This window comes from Sturnus vulgaris, unplaced genomic scaffold, assembly GCF_052056855.1.
Source record: "Sturnus vulgaris isolate bStuVul1 unplaced genomic scaffold, bStuVul1.hap1 Scaffold_195, whole genome shotgun sequence".
NCBI lineage: Eukaryota > Metazoa > Chordata > Aves > Passeriformes > Sturnidae > Sturnus > Sturnus vulgaris.
The window spans coordinates 5,675,651-5,701,073 of record NW_028276170.1 but is presented as its reverse complement, the minus strand read 5'-3'; the positions used below and the strand labels follow the sequence as shown (position 1 = coordinate 5,701,073).

Below are 25,423 nucleotides of genomic sequence, written 5' to 3'. Positions count from 1 at the left end.
AGCCTGCCCGCAGAACTGGCTCCAACTCTGAACCCTTGTGACCACACTCTGAAGAAGACACACTTCTGATATTTCTGAGGCACTTATGACTGAGGCACTGCACGTGCTTGTGCAGGTAAGAATCCCAAAGTTCTTTCTTACTTCAGGAAAAATCCTGCAGCAGTGAATACCCAGCATCTGCTATCAGCGCATCCTGGCTGCACGTGCAGGAGAAGCAGCAGCAGCATTGTACACGTGGGTTTGTTATGCTGAATTCCCCTACACTTTTGAACAGTGCTCATCACAAATATATTTAATGGCACACCGGTGCCATACATTTCTCCTAAAAGCCTCCCTTGTAACTAAACTTTGCTAGAAAGTGAATGCCGAGGATGAACGAGCAACTTCGGTCTCAGTCCGGAGGTGGAGGGGTTCTAAACACTGACTTTCCGAGAGCAGCATCTCTTCTGAAGCGCTCGGGGCCACCCGAGCCGCCGCCGGGAGCGCGGTGCAGAAGCCGGCCCGGACTCAGCCGCAGCGCCGGGCACCGCGCATCGCTGCTCTGCAGGGCGGCCCGCACGTCCTCCAGCAGCTGCCGGAGGCTGCCCTTCTCCTGCTGCAGCTCGGCCATGCGCTCCTCGGCCCGCTCCAGCGCCACCATCTCCTCGAAGCGCTCTCGGGAGCGTGGCCCCGGCGGCCGCCGCTCGGGCTCGGCGGGGGCTGCGCGGGCGGATGTGGCTCTCGATGTGCTCGCCCTCCCGGCCCAGCGGCAGCCGCGGCCCCGCGCGGGTGCTGAAGTGGCCGCAGAGCCGCGCGTGGAGCTGGCGGAAGGTGAGCTCGGCCCAGAGCCCGTCCCACAGCCCCGCGCACTCCTCGGGCTCCGCCGCCTCCTCCGGCCCCAGCGCCCGGCACAGCGTGCGGGACTCCTCGCCGGGGATGCGGCCCGGCCCGGCGCAGTCCCGCTGCTGGAAGATCTCCTGCAGGGACTGCTCCGGGCCGCTGGCCAGCACGACCATCTCGTTCTCCACGCCGCGCTCCAGCCCGTAGCGGTGGGCGAGGGCGCTGAGCAGCCACTGCGTGCGCCGGGCCGGCCGCCCGGAGGGGTCCCAGCCCTCAGGCGGCTCCATCGCGCCCGCCCGGCCCGCGGCGCTGCCCGAGCATCCTGAGCGCCGCCCGCCCGAGCGCTCGGCCCCGGCCCCGGCACGGAGCGCCCGGCTCGCCCCGCACGGAGCCGCGTCCGCCTTTGTCCGGCAGGAGCAGGGACTCGGGCAAAGCGGGCAGGTGCCGCCCTGCTCCCTTTGTCTGCCAAGCCCGAGCCCCAAGTGTGGTTCTTATTTCTTAGCTAATTTCTCCCTGGTTTCTCTCTAACACAAGCAAGACAATAGCATGGCACAATCCAGATTGACAAGTAAGGCTTGTGAATGAGGGAGTGCTTCCACTAATTAATAAACTCGATGTGCTTGAATGTCGACCTTGTGTTCGCTCAGGCTCCTGACCTCTGTAGATGAGGTGACTTCCTGGTGTTGGTGTGTGGATGTTAAGAGGTCTGTGTTCGAGATGAGTAAGTGTTCAACTCGTTCAAACGAGCTGCCCAAAGCAGTGATTTTGGTCTCTCTTTGCCTGGGGAGCAGGACCGGCGTTATTGAACGCAGGCAGTGGCACGAGCAGGGCTCCTCCAGCAGCAGGGACACGCCAGGAGCCAGAGACGACCGTGGCACCAGAGGGGACCGTGGCACCAGAGGGGACCGTGGCACCAGCCGTGCCCGAGGTCTGAACAGGCTGCCAAAGTCAGGCGGTGCTGACAGGCTGCGTTAACAGCCCAGGCAAGGCGTGGTGAGGAACCAGGGCTGGGGACCACCCAAGGAGTCCTGTCAAGAGCAAATCGTTCTAATATTCTCTCTAGGACAAAAAAGGAGCAAACCAGTCCAGCTGATATGTGAGGAAAACGAATTCAAGTTCGTTTAAAACGCTGCTTAATACAGGGTTGGGGTTTTTTTGAGTGAACTGATGCCAATAAATATTTGCTCCCATATGATGGGGTTTCTCTGCAAATAGGCCTTGATATTAAATTTCTGACCACCTTTGGTTCTGTTCTTTCTTAAGTTGAGCACCTGAGTAGCTTTGTTGAGGAATGGAGAATTGTTTGTAGCTCAGTATTTTCTCAGGAGAAGCCTTAAATTTTAGCACAGGAGGAAGGACAGGCAAAGGTTTGAAAGCCTTCCCCTGCTGAAGTGACACACTTTGAGAGGAGTCTGTGAGGAGAAGTCCCCTCAGGCACTGCCAGGGCTGTTTGCCTCCTCTGCAGGCTCAGTATTCTGGGAGTTCCACAAGCCTCAGCTGCCACTGTATTTTCCTCTGAATATTTCTTGTCGTGCAGTACACAGGGAGAATATTTTGTGCCAGATTCTCCTCTGGGCTTTGAGGTGAATCTCAGTAATAGTGGTGATTTTCATATCCAGATGTACTTTTTATTGATAGTAAGGAAAAGGCAAGAGGTACCATGGAAAATTAATTACTCAAAATGTGTGGCCAAGCACACCAAAAATGAAGTCTGAAGTGAAGAATTTTTTTATTTTTTTCCCTCAATAGGTGGAGTAAAACATGCAGTGTTAAAAATGTTCTTTGAAGAGATTCAGCCAGCACTCAGGTGTATGAAAATCAAAACAGCAAAGGATTAGACAGGGCATGGGAAGAGTCTTCAGCCCTTCCTGTTGGAGGCCCAACAGTATGAAAACTGCCTCTGGATGTTATCCATAGGTAACACGTGTTATTTGTAGAGAGGAGCAGATGCCCCAAGCTGTTGGTGGCCCAAGCCCTGCAGTGGCTGGCCCAGTGTCAGTCCTAGCTGGACCAGGGTGGCTGGCTGGGCAGGGGAGGAGGTGGGGGGATCTCGGGGGGCTTCCGCTTCACGGCCGGGCTGGGGGGCCGTGGGGGAGGCAGGGAGGGCTGGTGCTCTGCTTTCCTGGGCGACTGCTGCTGCTGAGGCCGTGTGTGAGAGCTGTCAAACCGGACGGTCCTTGGGCTCCCTGGGGGCGAGGGAGAGTCGCGCCTTCTTGGCCGGGATGGTGGAGCTGCAGCAGGGCGAGTGTGGAGAGAGGAGTGGCTGAGGCCCCAGCTCACACAGGGACCCTCCTGCACAGCAGGGCCCAGAGCTGGCAAGGCTCCCCAGCATGGCTGGAACTGCTGGCACACCTTGGCCCAGCTGGACAGCTGCCCCTCAAGGCCCTGGCGAGCAGGGGATGGCTCTGGGCAGGGTCCCTGGCCAGGAGCGGGCGCCAGAGCGCGTCTGCCTTCCAAGGGCCATCTGGTCCCTGCTCTTTCTCCTCCCCACCTTGCTCTGCCTCTGCCCTGCTGCTCCTGGGGCTGCTCTTGGCCACGCAGCCTCAGTGGGAGCCAGCACTGGCTGCAGCCCCAGCGGGCTCCCCAGGACAAGGCCCAGCAATTAAGAGGCCAATTAAAGCACTGGGCAGCAGCAGAACCCTCAGCAGAACTATGTGGACAACCACTGACCATCCACAACTCCACAGCAGCCTCACTGGGAATGTTTCCTATCAGCTGCCTTTAAAGAAGCTGGAGGGTGGAGATCAACAACAACAACAACAACAACAACAACAACAACAACAACTTACTGTTTGCTTTCCTTTCCTTCCACCACCGGAACCCGACATAGCACAGGACCATGGAAAGTGGCACAGTGAACATTGTCACTACTGTGCCGATCATGCAGGACGTGCGCATATCCTGGGGGCAGACAATTCTTGGAAGGCACGCTGGATCCTGAGCATCTATTCCTGTTTCAGGGATAACATCTGTGGGAGCAATGGGGAGCGTGAGCCCGTGCTGGGCTCCACTGCTGAGCTGGCAGCTCGCTGCATACGGCCAGGACGTTCTCTGTTTGCCCCAGAGCTGGGGCCTGCAGGCACCTTGGCACCCCTTGGCACAGGCTGTGCCACCCAACAAAGCCCAGGAGGCCGGGAGGAGAGCCCGGGGCCAGCGCAGCTGCTTGGGCAGTCGCTGCTTCCAGGGAGCCGCGCCCAACCCATCCCTGAGCAGCCACTGCCAGCCCCGACCCTCCCTGCCCCGTGACAGCTCCCCCAGCCCACAGAATGGATCCCACAACAGCAGTGCTCAGCCTGTGGGCTCAGCAGGGACACACCACTCACCCCTGCTATGGGAGCTGGGCTTGTGTGCAGCAACCAACAAAGAAGATTGGAAAGTGCTTTGCCCAAGGGGGCAGACTGTCAGAGTCCACAGCCAGGAAAGAGATTGTCCCAGGAATTGTGTGTTGCTCTTCTTCCCTGCAGTCGGTCCCAGAAACATCCCTCAGACTGCTGTGTAAATGCCCACACGTGGTCTGATAAGCCCTTCTGCTTTTGCAGTTTGCACTCAGAAATTTTGCAACAAATCCACCAATAAATTCCAGGTCACCTCTGTGAATTGCACACTACAGTTTCCTTCATTTATTCCCAATACCTGGATGCTTCTGTATATAGTAATGGTCTTGAGGATCTCTGATCCTTTTCAGTGATTTTTTAATATTGAGACAGATGAAACAGCCTTATTGTTTTTAGTTATGGCAGATCTGATGTTTTTGGGGTTTTGGGTTTTGTTTTGTTTTGTTTTGTTTTGTTTTTCTTTATATGATGGTTTACTTATAAATCCACACATAAACTTATTTTTATTTAGGTTTTTTTGTTCCCCAAGCAATTATTTTGACAATCTGTCATTCACGTCTTAGTTAATGTTCCATATATGAACAATTTTGACTCTCTTTTTATAGAAATAGAAAGATCTCAGGAAGCTGTATTTTTAATTTTGTTGACATTCTCTTTTCCCGCTCCCAGCTTTTACTACGATCCTTTTTGAAACATCCTTGAGGATAGGTAGAGTTATTTGGATAATGCTTGGCTTAACCTGTGTAATGGATTATTATTTTTAGTGCTATATACCTACATTGCTTCAAGCTTCACAGCCACAGTCCTGATTTGTTGCTCACTGCATGGATGCCTGTCTGAATTAAAACAATGTTTGTGAGGCAGCTGAAGAGCTTAGACCTCAGAGATTAAAATTCCTGGGAGGAGGAAGAAAGGATAAAATCCCGTTTCAAAGGCTGTTTTTCATTTCTAGTATGCCAGAAGTATGGTAGAATACACCTGTCTTCCAATGTCATTTAATTACAGAAAAACTCTCGACGGTGCCAGACACCAGGACAAATTAGTCAGCACTTGGCCTGACAATGCATCAGCCTTAATTACAGTGAGAGGTAGGTTTTAATTGGAGTCAGATTAGAGCAAATCAACATTGTGTGAATGGCAAAGGGAATTTGCTTGGGAGCAGATGAATATGTCCCGCTCAATAATGAACAAAACTTGCCTTTACTTGGAAGAAAGTAAACATGAAGCAATGCATATTTGGGTTTTATCCAGTGATAAATGGGGCAAGAAGCTGTAACAACTTACCTGTTTTACATAACACAAGAACTGACACAGCCAATAATGCACCCACATAAGGGATATTCAGGACATTCCTTTATTTCTTAACAGGAAATGGGCAGACAAAATGCTGGCATTTATCTGAACTGGAAGCCGTGTTCCTCTCCTGTTTCTGTTTGAGCACACTGTCTGTTGTTTGCAGACTTCACTGTCCAGCCCATCAATCCTCTCTTGGCCAGTTGCTAAATGGCACAAGTACCAAAATACAGGTGCCAGCATTGTCACCCCAGCATTAATCCAGCGCTGCTTTGAAGGTGCACAGGAGCACAGAATGGCTTGAGTTGGAAGGGACATTTAAAGGCCATCTGATCCAATGCCCTGCAGTGAGCAGGGACACCTTTAACTAGATCAGGTTGCTCAAAGCATGAGCTTGAATGTCTGCAGAGATGGTTGCCCACCTCTCTGGGTAACCTGTGCCAGGGTTTCAAAACCCACAGTGTAAAAAATGTCTTTCTCATGTCTAGTCTGAATCTACTGTCTTTTAGATTAAAGCCATTACCCTTCGGTCTTGTCACAACAGGCCCCACTAAAAATTCTGTCCCATCTTTGTTACAAGCCCCCTTAAGGCACTGAAAGCAATCAGGTCTCCCTGGAGCCTTCTCTCTTTCATGATGATCACCCCCAGCTTCCCAGCCTGTTTCCAAAGCAGAGAGGCTCCAGCCCTCAGATCATTTTGTCCCTCCTCTGGACTAGCTCCAACAGGACCATGTCCTTCCTGTGTTGGGACCCAGAGCTGGATGCAGTACTCCAGGTGGGGTCTCATCAGACCAGAGGGGTGGAATCACCTCCTTCAACATTCACTCCTTTGGATGTGTCATTGCTGGCTCATGTCCAGCCTCTCATCTAGCAGCACCCACAAGCCCTTCCCGGCAGAGCTGCTCTCCATCCCTTCATCCCCCAGGCTGTGAGATCAGCTGGGCTGGGACTGTGTCACAGCCCTTGGACAGAGCTGCTGGGCAGGATGAGCTCCCTCCCAAAGAACATAGATCCCACTCCCCACAAAATTCCACCCTGGCCGTGAGGTCACAGCAGGCTCTGGGGTCACAGCAGGCTGAGGTCACAGCAGGCTGTGAGGTCCCCGAGGTGCCAGAGCCCCGTGGTTGCACAGCACCACAGGCACCGAGCAGTCAGGCCTTGAGCACAACTGCTGCGGCAGCAGCGGCGGCGGCGGCAGTGGTGCTGACATTGGGACAGCGGTGTCAGGACAGCGGGGGCAGCAAGAGCTGCGGGACTGGCACAGGGCAAGGCACCATGGCCCTTGCTCTGCGCCTCTTCCTCCTGCTCCTCCTGGCACTGGCCCTGCCTGCCAGGGCTGCCCAGGCAGCTCCGTGGAGAGCACAGGGAGCAGGTGAGCTGGGGGCCTGGCTCCCCTTTCCTGGGACAGCGCTTCCTTCTCCCCAAGAAGCTTTGGGGATGGTTTTCCATAGGGCTTTAGGGAGGTTTTCCTCTGTGGGAGGCAGAGAGCCCACACGGGCCCTGGGCTGGCCTGGTTTCCCCTCCAGAGATGCTGCACAGGGCATGGAGAGAGTGTGCAGAGTGACCAGAGCTACCATAGAGCTCCCCAGGCCCCTCTGCAGCTTTGGCCATGTCCATTCACATCTGGTTCCCACAGCCTCACCCTATGCATACACTTGAAGTGCAACTATTTTGCTCTAAGGTCTTCCAAAAGCCAAGAGCCAAGACACAGGAGACCAGAAATCTCTGCAGGCAGCCAAACATCTGGACCAGATGCTAAGTGATCTGGAGAGACACCGTGGTGGCTGCATTTCCCTTCCTTGCACTGCCCAGTTCCCTAAGGCAGAAGGGGATCCCAGCACACCATGGAAATGCTTCTGACCTGTACTCCCTTCCAGGTGAGGTTCCTGGGAAGGCTTCTCAAGGAAGTTGGGTGGAAGATGATTTGGAACTCTTGGGAGCTTCTGCAGGTAAGTTCTTAACTTCCCCTCACAGCACAATCATTGACAACCTGGCAGGAACCAGGTGACAGAAGCTTGTGTGGCTGTTGAGTTACAGGTGTGTCTGCAGGGAGCACTTTGGCAGCTCCAGGGCTGGATGCTGTGTCCAAATCCAATTCCCATAGCAGGAGTGAGTAGTGTGTACCTGCTGACCCCACAAGCTGAGCACTGCTTTTGTGGAATCCATCCACATGAAGTTGAATTACTTTGCTCTAAGATCCACCAACAGGCAAGGCCCAAGAAACAGGAAACAAGAAATCCCTGGAGGCAGGCAAACTGCTGGACCAGATGCTGAGTGATCTGCAGAGACGCCGTGGTGGGTGCATTTCCCTCAGCCTTCTCCTGACACTCAGCAGCCGGGGGCTTTCTCTGCACATCTGGACACGCCGTGCCCGGCACAGCGGGAAGGGATCCATGGCAGCCTCGCTGTCCCACTGCTGCTGTCACAGCCTGCAGGGCTGTTTCCCAGCCTGGCCTGGCTGCAGCTTCTCCCGACCCTCTGCAGGAAGGCCTTTGGCATCATCTGACAGGGAGCCCAAAGTGCCCCACAGGCCATGCACACCCTGAGATCCCTGAAATTTCCTGGTCTCAGGCTAGATCAGGAGGGGTGGCTGTTTGGAGGAGGGAGGGCCACGTGGCAACCCCAAGAGCCTGGGCCTTTTCCTGATCCTTATCCATGTCTTTGACAAATATTACTTACTGAAGATGCCCCCTCCCCAATGGGGAATGGTTCCATCTGATCCAGCTGCGCCTCTTCCTTTCTCCAGAGGTGGACCAAAAGGCCTTGGTGAAGGCAGCGCTTCCTGGAGGAAGCAATGGCTCCGTGCCAGCCCCTGCTACACAAAGGGAGGAGATGCCAGGCAGAGCCACAGAAGGTGATTGCTGTGCCAGGCTCAGCCAGGCTGAGCAATCCTGCTGGGATCCCTCCGTGGGAGACACCGCCCGAAACCTGGGAGGGGCTGCAAGGGGTGACCATGGTGGGGAAAGGGCAGAGGGGGAGAGCAGGGCTCCAGTGTGTCCTGACAGGGCCTGGCTCTGTCCCCTTGGGCTGGGGGAGCTGTCACGGGGCAGGGAGGGTCGGGGCTGGCAGTGGCTGCTCAGGGATGGGTTGGGCGCGGCTCCCTGGAAGCAGCGACTGCCCAAGCAGCTGCGCTGGCCCCGGGCTCTCCTCCCGGCCTCCTGGGCTTTGTTGGGTGGCACAGCCTGTGCCAAGGGGTGCCAAGGTGCCTGCAGGCCCCAGCTCTGGGGCAAACAGAGAACGTCCTGGCCGTATGCAGCGAGCTGCCAGCTCAGCAGTGGAGCCCAGCACGGGCTCACGCTCCCCATTGCTCCCACAGATGTTATCCCTGAAACAGGAATAGATGCTCAGGATCCAGCGCGCCTTCCAAGAATTGTCTGCCCCCAGGATGTGCGCAGGACCTGCATGATCGGCACAGTAGTGACAATGTTCACTGTGCCACTTGTCCTGCTCTGCTGCTATTTTGGCATTCGGAAGCTCTATCAGATAGGACGGTAAGTTGCTGATTTTTCTCTGCAGTTTTATTAAAACTCTGCTCATTGCATTGGTAGCCTGGCTCATGGTCATGCTGCTGTGGAGCTGTGGCAAGTCCCTGTTGTCCAAATAACTCTGATAAGGGTTCTGCTGCTGCCCAGTGCTTTAATTGGCCTCTTAATTGCTGGGCCTTGTCCTGGGGAGCCCGCTGGGGCTGCAGCCAGTGCTGGCTCCCACTGAGGCTGCGTGGCCAAGAGCAGCCCCAGGAGCAGCGGCAGAGGCAGAGCAAGTTCACAACAATATTTGGGAATGCATTTCAGGATGGGAATGTGGTTATTTAGCAGCTCATGTAAAGTTTCATGGTAATAATGATGTTACAGGATGAGCAAATTTTCTACAATTCAGTGTTTAAACAAATCCAACCTGATGGAGGTTTGGCCTTGGCCTTGAGACTTTGCTCTGTGTGTGAGCCCTGTTCTCGACTGATTTTGGATTCACTTTTGGGTGAAGGCTCATCCCAGCCCTGATCCTTGGCAGCTCTGGGCTCAAAGGGACAGCTGAGGCTGCACTGCACATGACTGGGGTGCAGGGCTCCATTATCAAAGGGCTTTGAGAAGTTTAAATTACTGTATTTTTACTACATGGTTTTGTTTATGAAATTAATCCACTTTTGTTAAACCTAGCTTTAAAAAAATTTCTTTTCTATTGCTTTTACCAGTTATTTAATCCAGTTAATTATGGCATAATTATCCCATGGCTGAATTAGAAGATTGTAAGTACTAGAAAATGAACTATTTTTTACACTCTTCTTTCACAGACTTATGCTGGTTTGATGTGACCAACAGAAGAGGTTTTTGCTTGCTTTGAATTCAAACAGGGAGCAAAGCTGGAACCTGTTGAAATGAGTCTCTTGACTTCACAGCTAAAGCAAACTGCCAGGGTTCTTTTTTTTCAGCTTTGGGTGGGGATATAAAAATATACCAGCAGCATATACGATAAATAAATATATACTAAATACATAGCAACAAATAGTCCAGTAAAGTAACTGATCTAAATGAGGGGTTTGGTCTGTTTGCTCACTAAGCCCTGAGTTCCTCAGAGCTGCAGCTCCCTGCTCTCTGTGCAGACAGAGGCTGGCTATGGGTGACAGTGCTGTGTCTGGCCTGGTGCACACCAGCTCCACACAGGAGCTAAGGGATTATCCTTGCACACTCCATCCTGGAAGAACCGAGTTCATTGATAAATCTGACACAATTTATTGGCATGGCAGCAAAAAAAAAAAAAAAAAAAAAAGGTTAGAATTTATTCCATTCCAAACATTTCACATTTTGCTGTGTGTAATGCAGATAGGAACTACAAGTTTCCTATTCGTGCACAATTTGCTGTCTGAGAGCTCACAGTCCTCAAACTCACAGGGGCTTGCAGAGCTGTGTGTGAGATGACTTTAAAAACAAAAACAACCTTTATGTGCAACACCTGTCTTCAAAACTTTACAATCCAAATCACAAGCTGATTCCTACTGGTAACTGGAAAAAACCCCAACCAAATAACAAAACCAAAACTGTAACCCAACAAAACAGGCAAACAAAACAACCAGCAAGAAAAAATCAAAACCCATACAAAAACCCCCACAAATCCAGAAAAATATAAAAATCAGGTGAAGGAGGGAGTGATCAAAGAGCAACAAATGGCCAGAGGAACTACAGAATGGACAGATAATTAGAAAGGACAGGTAATCAGTGGCTATGGCACCAAACTAGCCAAGGGATCTGAGATACAGTTCTCACCATTCTGAAAACAAAATAAACAGAAAATAAATGATGATGATTGTGAAATGGGACTCTGCCTGTTTAGCTTTAATCTATCCATTGTGTGTAAGTTCTATGTGCCTTGTTAAGTCACATCCTCTGGCAAAGGTGTTTTTCTGTTCAAAGAAAAACACTGCAGTGGAAGAAGAGGCCAGCTTGGAAAATATTAAAAGCAAGAGCTAAAAATAAAGTTTTTAATATGTTGTTTGGTTGGTTCCTGTTTGTTCATGGGGCTTTTTGTCTGTCTTTGAAAGCAACCTCTTGGATGTTAATGCAAGTAACAAGTCCTTTTTAAAGGGCTGTCTTTGCAAAACATCTGCCAATTTTGTGATGCAAGACAGAAACAGCTTCCCTTGGGCTACAGCTGGAAGGGCTTGAAAATGTGTTCCAGGAACTCGTGATATGACAGAGTCTGATTAACACAGTTTAATGTATGAAGTGCAAGATGTAAGTTATCAATAAAATACTCAGAGTGTACTCTAACTTTGGGGTCTGTGACTCGCACTGGTGCTGCTTGGGAACTGTTCCTCCTCCCCTCCTCCCTCATCTCCTCTTGGAGGCTCACAATTACAGCAGAGACATGAGCCTGCATTGGGCCATTGATCATACTCTCCTAATTTCTAAGCTTGTTGGTGACAGAACCCACTGTTTCTCGGCTGCTGTCAGCACTAACCATTGCAATAAAGGTGGTGTATTGAGATGGCCCCAGGTTTGCCAGATTCCACAACATCTGCCCTGTGCACCTGACCTTGTCAGGGCCATTGTCATGCTGTCCATCCCTCCCAAAGAGCACCTCCAGCACTGCCACTTCTCTCAGCTCTTGGATCCCTTCCTCAAGGGTCTTCCAGCACATTCTATGGTGGTGCTCCTGCATTCTCTCTCTGTGGACAAACCTCTCTCTCACACTCATTAAAAGACACTCCCAGAGTGAAAGGGGCCCTGGCTCCCTTACAAATACCTGGTCCACACCTGAGTCCTGGGTCAAGGGTCCCAAATTCCTTGCCTCAGGACCATCCAGTTGCACACCTGTACCCATAAGGTCCCAGACCCAAAGTAATCAGGTTGTAAAAGCCTCACGGTGCATCATACAATGTCTTTTCACAGATTACCTTGATACAACAGGGACTTGGTGATGATCTCAACCTCTGACTCCCCTGCTGGTTATGAGGACCCTCCTTTCTTATCCTTATTTTCTAGGTGCTTTGTTTAAATCTTAGACTTCTTTGTTTTCACAGGGGTGACTGCTGCTGGCTGTGAGTGCCCTTGTGGTACATTTGGAACCTGGACAGATGTAATGTCTGTGGGTTCCACTGCTGCACCATCAGACTCTCCCTCTTTAAGGCAGGGGGAGTTTCTCACCAGCTGGGGAAAGGTACTCCTTCAGCATCTGGCCCATCTCCTTCCCCTACCCACTCTGGGTGGTTCCTTTCTGAAGTGGGCTGTGGGGCAGGGTCAGGCTCTGGGGCAGCAGCTCGATTTCCTGGGGTAGGTATCAGGGTTGTTATCCAAATCAATCTCCCCTGATCTCTGACTGCTAAATAGAACAGGCATATCAGCAACACCAACCACTGTATGATATCATGAGCATTTAGAGTGGATCTGAACTCCTTCAAATCTGGTGGAGAGGACTTAAAAAACTGGGTGATGGGTTGGGAGTAAATTTCCCCTGCTGTCACTTCCTCACAGTAAGTACCATTATTGAAGTAAACCCCAAAACTACACACTTGGAGTGCAAAAGCTCTGAATCCATGTGGCTGTCTTCCAGAGAAAGTTAAAAATCCATGAATTTCTCTGCTGATCAACCCACAGAATGAACTGGATAATAGCCACAGGAACCTCAGTGATAAGACCCATGTTCAAAAAAGGGCTTGCAAATGGGAGAGATATAGCAGTGACCACATGGAGCCCAAACCAGGGTAAGCTGCACAGCATGGTGTCACCTACCACAAAACTTAGGTAACTCAAGAGAGCTGTTATTCCTTTTTCACCCTCCTCTCAATGCCCTCAGGCCCAAATCTGTCTTGGTTTGGAAGACAGGTATTTGCCAAAAGAGACAGTAGCCTCTCTTTGAAATGGAGAGCATAAACCCCCACTCCCTTCACTTGAATATAATTTTGAAATCAAGGGGCTCTCAGGCAAAGATATGGGGGGTAGGAATAGCAGTTCTTTACTAATATATCTAACAAGACAAACAAAAACAACAGCTATGAAATTAACAGCCAACAGAACAATAACTCAGTTCTAGTCCTTTTTTGGCCGCAGACACCCTCTCCTTGCCCTGCAGTTACCGGGGCTGTGGGCAGGTCCCGTCCCCGCAGCTGCGGGAGGACCGGGGCAATGGCTGCGGCCTCGTCCCGGGTGGGAGAGGGATGGGCAGAGACTTCTCTGCTCACGGTGTCGGTCACGGTGCCCAGCAGGGTGTCCGGAGCTGGGAGACCGAAAGCGGGAAAGGGAGCAGTGCGGTGTCCCACAGCAGAGAACGCGGCTCCCGGCGCTGGGATGGCGAGGGGGTGGCGACAGCAGCACCGGCGTCTTTCCTCCGACTCCACGAGCGAGAGAGAGAGCGACTCCCAAACCTCTCCTTTACCTGCTGCCTGCACATCGCGGTGTTTCCCCCTCTTCCCTCCCCCTCCCCTCGAGGGAAAACCAGCCGGCTGAGCCAGGGGGTAGCCACAGCTTCTTAGCATAACAATGGGGAAAATTCCACAGAGAGAAAAAGGGGAACACCCAACCTCCAACAAACAGTCATATTCACTTCATAATATTTGTATGTGTTATAGGGAAACAAAAGTATTTTGTCCATAGTTTAAAAAAAGAGAAAATTTCGTTCATGACTTTTCTCCTTTCTTTATTTAGGATTTGACTTTTCTTTTTGTTTTATTTTGGTGGTTTTATGTTGTTTCTGTGTCTATTACTATTTTGTCTTTGTTGTTGTTGTTGTTGTTTTTTTCAATTTAGGAGCGAAAATAAAGTATCTGTAAAGTTTTATTCTGGGCACTGAAAGAGTTAATACCTTGCCCAGGCAGCAGAGGGTTTTGTGATTCTTTCCAGGTAGGGTGGTCGGAGTTATTTAGGATAAAGAGTCCTTCAAGGCCACGCTGGGGGCTGGGTGAGGACTGTAGGGTTTAGTCAGAGGAGCCGTGATGAGTTTCTGGTTTCATGGCTGTTCTCCAGCACCCGCTGCACTCAATTCCAGCCAAGGGCTGAGGGTTCTTCCTCCACCCTGCCCAGCAGGGCACCACCAGAAGATAGGACTGAACACAGAAGATTTTTTGGGATTGAATATCAACAAATCCACTCTCCCTAAGGAGTTCCCAATGTCAGTTTGGGTCCCAATGGACGTTCCTGCCCCAGCATTCATCCAGGTGCCCACAGGGAGACAGGATGATGCAGAGCCCCCCCAGCCACGTGTCTTCCCAACACGGATCACCAGGACCACGGATCACCAGGGCTCTGCCCAACGGGGGTCACTGGGGATCATCCAACACCGATCCTCCCATGGGGGATGGAGCTGGAGCAGAGCACGAAGCTCTTCCCACACTCGGGGCACTCACAGGGCTTCCCTTAGTGGAGCCTCCGTTGGTGTTGGGTCAAGTGAGAGCTCCTGGAGAAGCTCTTCCCACACTCAGGACACTCGTAGGGCCTCTCCCCAGTGTGGATGCACCGGTGGCTGATGAGGTGGGAGTTGCGTCTGAATCCCTTCCCGCAGTCGGGGCAGCGGAAGGGCCTCTCCTCTGTGTGAATCCGCTCATGTAGGAGGAGATTGGAGCTGGTGTGAAACCTCTTCCCACACTTGGGACACTCGTAGGGCCTCTCCCCAGTGTGGATGCGCTGGTGTTGTCTCAGACTGGAACTCCACCCAAAGTTCTTCCCACATTCCAAGCAGGTGTAGGGCCGTTCCCCTGTGTGGATCACCTGGTGCTGCATCAGATGAGAAATAGTCCTGAAGCTCTTCCTGCATTTCCCACACTGATAGGGCCGTTCCCCAGTGTGGATCCTCTGGTGCCGGATCAGGTGGGAGCTCCAGCTGAAACCCTTCCCACATTCCGAGCACTCGTGGGGCTTCTCCCCTCCAGGAGGCTTCTCCACCAGCTCTGAGCTCTGCCTGGATCTCCGGCCGCCTTCCCGGCTCAGGGAGGGTCTTTCCTCCTCACAGCTCCCTGGGCTGGGTTTGCAGCCCCTCCTCGAGAGGGATCTCCGGGGCTTTTCCTCGTCCTCCATCTGCCAATGCCTTGGGAGTGAAAAATCCTGGTTTGGGGAGAGAACAAGAGAAAACAGCTCCTAGGACTGGGAGTTCCTCCTTGCCAAAGTGCAAATCACGAAGTCACTGTGCATCTTGTGTCTGTAAGAACCTCCAAAACATCTAGATTCAGCACAAAATCTCCAAACATCATGACAAAGATCAAAAACTCTACAAACATCAAGACTCAGCCAAAACTCACTGCATAATATAAGGATTCAGGCAGAGCAAAAAAAACCAAAGAATCAACTTTTAGGCCAAAAAAGCTCAGAAACACCAAAGTTCACCCCTCTGAAAATCGTGGATCCTCCTCTCCGGTCACCTGCTGAATGCGTGTGTGGGGTGGGGGGCAATGCCCTGGGACTGGAGGGACGCTGTAGAAATAGGGAGGTTTGGAATCTTGTGCTGCTTCCCGTTTCAACTTCTCCTTCTCCTCCTGTGAACCTGCTCTTCCTCACATTCCTCTCCCTCCTATTCTTCTTCGACCTCCTGCACAATCCCACCTTCTCCTCCCTCGGGCATCGTTTGACCATTTTGTTCTTCAACCCTGCTTCTCCTTCCCTTCTCCTGCTGCCCCCAGGCCCAGCACCCACTGCCGGCTCCCTCTTCCCCCCAAACCCACAGCATCCCAGCGCAGGGGCAGCGATGGAGCTGGGGCAGCTCGGGCTGGGGCAGCGCTGGGCTCTCGGCCGCTCCCGCCCGCACTCGCTCGCCACTGCAGCCGCTGAAAAGGAGGTGCAAGAATCCTGATCATTAATAGGAAACTGCAGGACCTGGATTGAAGATTCCCTGTTCTAGCCAGAATATTGTATGACTTTTTAAATCCCAATAGCTTCAATGTTGTGGTATGGACAAGAGAAAAGAAACAAAAGCCGAGAAAATGAAAAATAACAAAACAACTGGTGACCTAGCTATGGCTCTTCAAGCCTCAGAAAAGAAATCTGAATTGTATTGTGTTTTAAGTACGTATTATATTATGTTATTGGCTTTTTATAATTATTAAAATGAATGTTCTATGTTGGAAAACTTTGCTGTATGAATATAGTTTTAGTTCTGCGATTCACAGAACTTATAAGTAGTAGTAATAAATATATTTTTTGGACTATAACATTTTGATGTAAAAAGCTTTTGTTCATGTAACTAACTCAGAGAATGGTAAAAAAGATAATCAGGAAATTCTTCACATTCTTGGATTATGGGACACCAGAAGCCCAGGGAAGGAAAAAGAATGATGTACAGGTGAGAGGAGAGTGATTCTGACTAATGCATGAAGGTCTATGAATATGCAATATGTTGCTGCATTTAGGAAGTGTTTTCTGAGTCAGTGTGTGCCCTTGGCTGAAGGCCAAGCATCCGGCCATTATAACCTTTGGCCAGAGCCAGGGCAGATATTCAATTCTCTCCCTTGGAATTGATCTTTGCAATTCCTTACCCTGGGAATTCTCCACCTAGTTCGAGGTGGAGATAAGGGATGTATATTTCAAGCAGTCTGTGGCCAGAATCCTGTCTCTTGTGAAATCTCTGCCACAGGAAGCTGGGCTGGCACAGAGCCTGCCTTGGCACTTTGCTGTTCACAGCATCCACCCAGGACTCTGCCTCTCAATTACACTCACACACTGGGCTGCCTGCGATTCCATTGTTGGAAAATATACAAGCTTTAAATTTTTTTTACCTTTCATTTTACTAGTCAGGTTCGGCTTGCCCTTGTTCCGGGAAAGAAATTTTAAAAGGTTTTTTTTAAGAGATGTTGCACCACTCAACAGAGATGAGTTTAACATCTCAACAGACTGGGAATAGCCCAAAAGATACCCACAAAGAGAACGACATTCAACAAAACATCAAGGAAACATCAGCAAACATCAAGGAACACCCACCCCAGACACTGCCCCGGCATAGATGGAGACACCTGGTCTGGAAAAGACTGAGAAGGAAATCCAGGAGTGCTGACCTCATTAACATCACAGGAGGAGAAATCCAGGTCCAATAGGAAACTAAACACTAAGAACTACACAACCTGGAAGCAATAAACACTAAACCAATGGATTTCAATGAGTTCAGACTGTAAAATTTCAGGAAAAATCTAGGAAAATTCACATCTCATGGAATGATTTTCTCTGCACACCCGGGCTATGTGTGGATGAAATTTTTTCTGTTGCACATCCTGACCAGGATCAAGTAATGCCTTAACTCTCTAACACTAAAGATATTGTTGGAGAGTTTTTTATAGTCCCTGCAGTTTCAGTGACAAGATTACACCATGAGAAAATTTTTTCACATTAATCCTACTTTTAGGTTGTCAGTTAGGTTTGGGCCAGGGGTGTGACAAGCAATTTTTACTCCTAGGAGAAGAGGCAGAAAAGACTTGATTGCATTGGAATATTTTTCTATATATTTGTGATGGCTCTTAATGACGGCAGGATTTGGAATGGATCTTTAGAAGCTCACCTTTAAGTTGCATTTTGCAAACCTAGAAGAGTATTAATGGTGAGGCTTTAACGCATAAACTGTTAATAAAAAATCGTTAAAAAAAATAGAAAAAAAAAATAAAGCAGATTGTGAGCTTGCACGTGTGAATCCCCTAACAGCTGCTCTGGAAGAAAATCCTAGTTCCAGGCAGCCAGGAGAGGAGCTTTAGAAATGCAAATTAACATTGCTCTGGAAAAGTGTGGACAATGCCCAAGGGCCTTCTTGCCAGGGGGAGGAATTTCCCTGAGTCCATCTGCCCCTCACCCCCAGCTCTGCCTGCTTGCACAGATGGAATTTGCACAACTAAAGGCAGAGCCCAGAGTGAGGATATCTGACTGCAACAGAAACTGGTTAAGCTGCAAAGGGAAACAGCAAACGGAGAATATTGAGCAAATTTCATGAAAAAGTGTGTGTGGGGGATCATGCCTCTCCCCAAAGCAATGAGGTGTTTTTGCTAGTCCAGAGAAATCACTTGAGAATCCAAACATTTTATCATTTCATAAGATAAAAGTGGTCAATTGATGCAGCCGTGGCAGGAGGGAGCACCCAAAAAAGGGAAAAAGATGAACGGCCACCAGAACAAATCCTACAACACCATGGACCAGCCCCTGGGATCCCTAACGAATTCATAACAGGACACAGAAAATCCATCCATAATTTGAGTGTCATTATTAGGTTAAAAAGTATCCTTGAAATAATAACCAAGCAGACAGCTTCAGCTCCTGACCTTCCTGACTACCAAGCTGCTGAAATGAGGAACGAGACATTTCACCATGGGATGGGATCAGATTATCTACTTACAGAAGAAGGAGGAGTTTGTGGAAAATTAAATGATGCAAACGGCTGTTTGCAAACAGATGATAACCGAAAAGTGGTTAAACAGATAGCAAAGGAAATATGAAAATATCTCGTATTCCGGAGAAAGGATGGGAATGGGACACGTTTTAGTGGTTCCCTGGCAGACCGTGGCATAAATGAATGCTGTTCCTCTTCTGATGTGCTGCAGTAACTCTCAGCTTTTTACCATGCAAGACACCTTGCGTCAAAAAGGATGCACGAAAAGAGATTGAGTCAATGGAAATTAAAAGTTTGTAAAGGCAATTCTTGAGAAAATAAGAGAATGAGGGATTGAAAGCAGTAAGATTAATATCGTAGTAGGAGTGCATATTAACGAGGACATGCAGTAGGCGGATCGGGAAGTCTGAACCTTCCAAAAACGTCAGCCAGAGGGGAATGGGAGAGGGAGATGCAGACGGGAAAATGAGGATAAAAAGGAGGCGGCGCTTTAGAGACCGCATGGCAAATGCCGCATGGCCTCTCTCTTTGTTCATCAATAAAGTCACTTTTACAGGACTCCTCTGTCTCCTTCGGGCACACAAACCTCTGGCCACGGGAATTTTCCCGCACAGCCCCGGGCACAGGGCAGACACCTCTGTGCCACCCACAGCAACCGGGACGAGCCAGCGCTGCTCCGGCACCGGCTCCTGCCGAGGCCCCAGCGGGAAGGAGACCGCGGGCAGCCGCTCCCGCAGCGCCCTCAGCCCAGCGCCAACACGGGCCGGCACCGGCACAACCAACCCGCCAGAGCCCCCTGCCGCCCCCTCGGCCCGCAGCGAGCCCCGAGCCCCCGCACAACCGAGCGCGGCTCCCACCTGCGCTGGGGCCGCCTCCGAGCTCCGCCGCCGCCTGTGGCTGAGGAATTCGATGGGATGTGTTGCCTTAACCTTTCTGACCACTCCCAGTCCATCTATGCCAGCATTCAAGCCCTGAAAGAAGGTGTCAATAAACTTCGGGTAGATAATGGGTACGACTGGCTGAACTGGCTCTTAGGGCACTGGGGACTCACTGGATGGGTTAGGAATTTAGTTCAAATAGGTTTGTATGTATTAGGCATCATATTATGCATTGTAGTAGTTATTCCTTGTATTTTACAGTGTGTTAAGAATTTAATAGACAAATCGCTGAAGAGTGTATTTTTAGTTAAAAGAAACGGGGGAGGTGTGGATATGGGTAATGCAAATGAGACTGAGAGTACTGCAGATTGAATCAGCAAATGCAGCCTGACAACGAGGATGCCTGGCAAGAGCGAACAGAGACCTGACTGCAAGAGGACTGGATCAAGTCTGGGTTATGGGAAATAAGATTTTACTAAGTCCCAATGTAAAGTTTGTCTATGTGAGAGTTTGTCTATGTAAGATTTGTCTATGTGATTGCAGGAAAATATTATCAGCCTTCCTGTAAATGGTATATAAGCACATGTAGTGCTCAGTAAAAATTGGATTTTGATCACCATTCAGTGTCCCCGTCTCTCTCTCATCGTCGATAGTTCAAGTACTCCCAGTGGGATCCTAGAAAGAGAATGGTGGCACATCTACTGCCTGCTACCCCCCTCTAGGCAATATTCAACTGTTTCGTTCACAGACTCATCTTCCAGCACTCTTAGTGGGGTCAGCAGAGCCACTTCCCACTGGTGGGGGCAAAGAGCACCCTCTGTGCCTTTGTGGTGGGAGCAGACAGTGTTGTCTCAAAGGAAAGGTCAGAGAGAGACCAAGCTGGACCTCTGCCTCCTGTCCCTCACCCCACAAGGGCAGGAGGGCACAAAGCTGAGCTTTTTTTTTTCTTTTTCTGTCCTGTCATTTCCAGGAGCTTGACTAGCTCGAAGGAGAGGATTAGAAGGATTTCTTGAGGATCACTGCCAGTGCACAGCACACATGGCATCCCTCACCCCTTCCATCATCATGGGATGGAGGGGTAGGAACCAACAACAGCCCTACCCCACTGCTCCAGAAGCCAAAACCCCCATGCAAGCATTTAGTTATGGCCTTCTTAGAGAACCACATTCCCACCCAAATCTTCCCCTCTGCAGCAGCTCATTCCCACAGGAACTGGCAGAGCAGATGGGGTTTGGACATTGGCTGGCTTCCATTGCACTCCTTGCCCTGGAGCTGGCACGGCAGGAGAAGGGCTCTGGTGAACCTTCTCCTCCTCCCATGTAGGCTCTAACCCAGCTGCCAGAACTTCAAGTTCTCAGAGCACTTCTGGGCTCTGAGCAGCGGCCACGGGAGGAGGAGATGCAACTCCAAAGGCAGCAGTTCCCAGGCCCAGCTCCTGCCATCCCAGTGGGGCTGTTCGGTGGTTCAGGAGAGGAAGGGAAGGGCAAGTGCAGGTGGCAGTAGCTCACTTTGGACTGAAAGAGGGAAAGGTAATTTATTCACTTTGAAATCCCTGCATTCAAGCTCTGATTTCAACATGAAAGAGAAGTAGCACCTGCTCGTGTTAAATTTGGGTGAAGAACAACTGTTACATTTGATATGGTAAGCAATTAAATTATCTGGGGGAAAGTGTACAGCAAAAATTAGCATTCACAGTGAGACAGAAAACAGCAGGAGTTGGCAAAAAGGAAGAGGAAAAGAAAGCAAACCCCAAGCCAGTGTTTCACCCAAATCCAGGATTTTCTATTTGTAAGGAGTGGGGTCCCCCCAGGTCCCTCCCCAATCCCGCCCCCCAATAAACGGGACCCGGGTGAACTGGGAAGCTTTATTGGGAACACTGGAGCAGCTGTGCTTGGGCAGAATGACAGCGGGGCTGGGTGTGGGACACACGACTCCTCTAAAATCAGTGCGGGGATGTGTTGGAGTCACTAAGTCAAGAGTTTCTCTGAATCCTTCAGAGAGAGATCAGAGTGCAGGGATTGAATTAAAGTCTTGTGATGGATTGAAATATGTTAAGACTCTCACACATAAAGCAGAGGTGAAGGTTTAGGTTGTAGCACGAGGGAACAATAAGTAAGTAAATGGAATAAGTTTTAAGTGCTTTTAGTGAGTAAAAGGTCTTAGACGCCAGAGAAGTAGTACATGTTCTAGTGAAGGCTGAAAGACATGCTAGTCTTTCCTTCGAGGCTCCAAGAACCTCGCTTCAGACATAATAGAGTTAGAGTTAAGAATATTGCTTACATTTTTCAGTTAGAACAAGATAGGCCATGAGAGGAATGTTGAATTTGTCTTTACAAATGAGTTGTGGATCAGCCTGTAGATAAGGCTAGCACTGAGAGATAAAAGAAACAATGGGATGGATTCCACTGATTGATGAATGGAAAGAGATATTTGCCTTTACAAACAAACTGTAGGGCTGCTGATAAATGAAATTGGATATTGAAAGATGAAAGAAGCAACGGGGGGGAAAACTATGAATTCTATAAGAATTAAAAATTAAAAGGGAGGGTTCTACATTAGAGGGGAATTTCAGGTATCAGGCATTTCGGGAAGTCTGTGCCTCTCAAGTAACTCAGCCAATGGGGAAAGAGAGAGGGAAATGCGGCCGGGAAAATAGGATAAAAAGGAGGCTGTGTCCTCCAAAAATTTGAGAGATCCCAGGGGAATGTCCCATGGCCTCTCCCTTTATTTGAATAAAGCAAAAAGGACTCCTCTGTCTCCTTTTTGGACATAAACCTCTGGTGTTTGTGGATTAATTTTCCTGACAGAAAGAACTTTGGGATTCTTACCTGCACAAGCACATGCAGTGCCTCAGTCATAAGTGCCTCAGAAATATCAGAAGTGTGTCTTCTTCAGAGTGTGGTCACAAGGGTTCAGAGTTGGAGCCAGTTCTGCTGGCAGGCTGATGAATAGTCTGGGGCTCCTCTGCAGAGCCCCATTCATTCTGGGGCTGCTTTCTGCTGGTTCTGCTGGACTGGCTCGAGTGAAACACACACCCAATTAACAGCAGTTAAATTACTCTGGCATGAAACAGTGGGAAACAGGCAGAGCAGTGAAGGGCAGCATGGACCAGTTGTTCTGGCAGGTCTGACGAGGTCTGCTTTGATACAGCACTCACAGAACTCTGCTCGACCTGTGACACTTCCACTTGCAGTAGATGACTGCTCCTCTTCACAATATCCAGCAAGGCAGGTCAAAGACACTTTTACCATTTTCATCTTCAAAAGGGAGAAGAAATCAGCAGCAAACATTAAGTAACTAGTCGGAGGTCCCAGGAAGAAACAAAAGAACAAAGAGTGGTGTAAAAAAACAGATGGAGCAGTGATCCTTATCACTGTGGGAGATATCCTCTGCTAATGGGCCATCTGTTAAAACCAGGTGGGGCAGTGTTCTTTATCTTTTCCACAACCCATCCTTCCTCCAGGAAGATATCTTCTGTTAATGGGCCATTGAGTGCCACTGCATGACTGATAAAATTCCATCATCCCATTGGGAGATGCTCCAGCCAGGGGGAGGAGCCAAGCCTTTCCTACCTAGATAAAATCTGAGATTTGGAACACCAAGGCAGCCCTTCCCCACTGGTTTCCAGAGGACAAGAGCTACCAGAACTTTCTACAGCATCACTACTACAACAAAACCACTTCATTGGGACTGCTACCACCACCCTAACTAGTGGAGTGTCACGTTGTATTCTGATTCTGTCAGTTGTTTTCTTTTGTACTATTGCATGTATTTTTTTTCTCTTATCTTTTTTCCTATAGAATTGTATTTCTGACATTCTCTCATTGGTTTTGCTTTCAAACCAGCACATGTCTGGAGGGGATTTTGGCTGAAGCTTGTTATTTGGGGAGGTTTTGATCCGTGTGTTAAAGTTTGGAGGATTTGAAGCAGGAATCTTGGTGTTTGGGAGGTTATTACAGACACAAGATGCTCAATGACTACCAGAGATGAACTTGGGCAAGGAGGAACACCCAGTTTATGGAGCTCTCTTCTTGTTATTTCCCCCTAATCCAGGAATTTTCATTCCTCAGGTGTGCAGGGATGGAGGAGGCAGAAAAGCCCTGGAGATCTCTCACGAGGAGGGGCTGCAAACCCAGCCCAGGGAGCTGCGAGGAGGAAAGACCCTCCCTGAGCCGGGAAGGCGGCCGGATATCCAGGCAGAGCTCAGAGCTGGTGGAGAAGCCTCCTGGAGGGGAGAAGCCCCACAAGTGCTTGGAATGTGGGAAGGGTTTCAACTACAGGTCCCAGCTGATCCTACACCAGAGGATCCACACTGGGGAGAAGCCCTACGAGTGTGGGGAATGTGGGAAGGGCTTCAGCAACAGCTCCAACCTGATCCAGCACCAGGTGATCCACACAGGGGAACGGCCCTACACCTGCTTGGAATGTGGGAAGAGCTTTGGGTGGAGCTCTGACCTGAGAAGACACCAGCGCATCCACACTGGGGAGAGGCCCTACGAGTGTCCCAAGTGTGGGAAGAGGTTTCACACCAGCTCCAATCTCCTCCTACATGAGCGGATTCACACAGAGGAGAGGCCCTTCCGCTGCCCCGACTGCGGGAAGGGATTCAACCGCAACTCCACCCTCACTGTCCACCGGCGCATCCACACTGGGGAGAGGCCCTACGAGTGTCCTGAGTGTGGGAAGAGCTTCTCCAGGAGCTCTCACTTGACCCGACACCAACGGAGTCACCACTAAGGGAAGCCCTGTGAGTGCCCCGAGTGTGGGAAGAGCTTTGTGCTCTGCTCCAGCTCCATCTCCCATGGGAGGATCGGTGTTGGATGATCCCCAGTGACCCCCGTTGGGCAGAGCCCTGGTGATCTTTGGTCCTGGTGATCCGTGTTGGGAAGACACCTGGCTGAGGGGTTTCTGCATCATCCTGTCTCCCTGTGGGCACCTGGATGAACACAGGGGCAGGAACGTCCATCAGGGCCCAAACTGACATTGGGAATTCTTTGAGGAGAGCAGATTTGTTGACTTTCAACCTCAGAAAATATTCTGTGTTCAATCCTATCTCCTGGTGGTATCCAGGAATATCCAGGAATGGTCTTGGAGATCTTTTCCAACCTCACTAATTCCCGGATTTTCATTTCCTATTGCCCAAGGTTGTCTTCTGCAGCCACATGGTAATGAACTGAGGCAAAGACCAAGATTTTGGAGACAGTGGGGTGGAAAGACCTCCAAAAAATGTTTTTCCCTCCCACTCAAGCACATTGGTCCTCAGCTCACACAGACACTGAAATCTTTTTCTTTTGGCCTCGATTTGCTTTTCATTTCTCTTCATCCTTTTAAAACAACCAACACGGGTGAAAATAAAGACACTGAACTGAGACATGGGTGGGGATACGGAGGGACAAAGACATGGTGGGGCACAGACATGGAGAGTTGAATCATGGTTTTAAAGAGTAAAGACTTTTGCTAAGGGTAGAAGGAGTTTCCATGGCCAAGATGTAAGTTAGGTAGGTAATTACTTGATGCTTAGGAAAGAGCTAATTGGTATAATTATCTGCTATTATGAACTTAGGTATAGAAGAACCTAAATAATAAATAAAATAATAATGCGTTAATCATGAAGCACGAGGCCTTGGATTGTGCCACAGGATCACAGAGACCTGATGAAGACTCTCCTGACTTCATCCTTTGAGACCACTGACCCATTTCGAGACCACCGACCCAATTCAAGAGAAGAACTGTGCACACGTGAAGGACGAATGGGCTCATTTTAATATGGGGTGGGGATGGGAGGTGCTGGGGTTATGCACATGTATTGTATGTAAGGTCTTGGGCAATAAATAGAGGGCAAAGAACCTTGTTCGGGGCGGTCACGCCTTTGGGAGGTGACTCCCGTGCCGGTGAATAAACACACCACTTTGTAACTTTAATTAGTTACAGTGCCTTTGTCTGTGATTATTCCGGTTTTTAATGATTCAAGGGGACAAACTGCGGTCACGTGGGGACACTGCAGGGTCATCTTAGTGACCCAAAACAGGACAGGTGACTTCAGGGTGGCCCCGATGTCCCCAAGGCAAAGGCACCAAGGTCCCCAGTGTCCCTCGGGGTGACAGTGCCGCCCCCATGTCCCCACCCTGTCCCTGCATCCCGGGCTGCCTCCAGCTTTCACATCACTTCCTTGTGTCCCTCCACCGAGGTTCCCAAGGCCACCACGATGTCCCCGAGGGCCTGGGCAGCTCTGGGGAACCCCTGTTGCCATGTCCCACATGTGTCACCATCATGTCCCTGTTAACAGCGTCTACCAAGTACCCCAGGTGCCATGTCACC

General features: G+C 50.1%; 1 protein-coding gene across 1 annotated transcript in view; it reads left to right on the top strand.

Moving 5' to 3' along the window:
- Window positions 1-25,423, top strand: part of LOC148218027 (uncharacterized) — a 775,474-nt gene that overhangs the window by 233,765 nt on the left and 516,286 nt on the right. Inside the window, 1 exon segment of the mRNA XM_088158035.1 lies at window positions 23,337-23,828. Coding sequence (XP_088014161.1) covers window positions 23,337-23,828 — 492 coding nt within the window.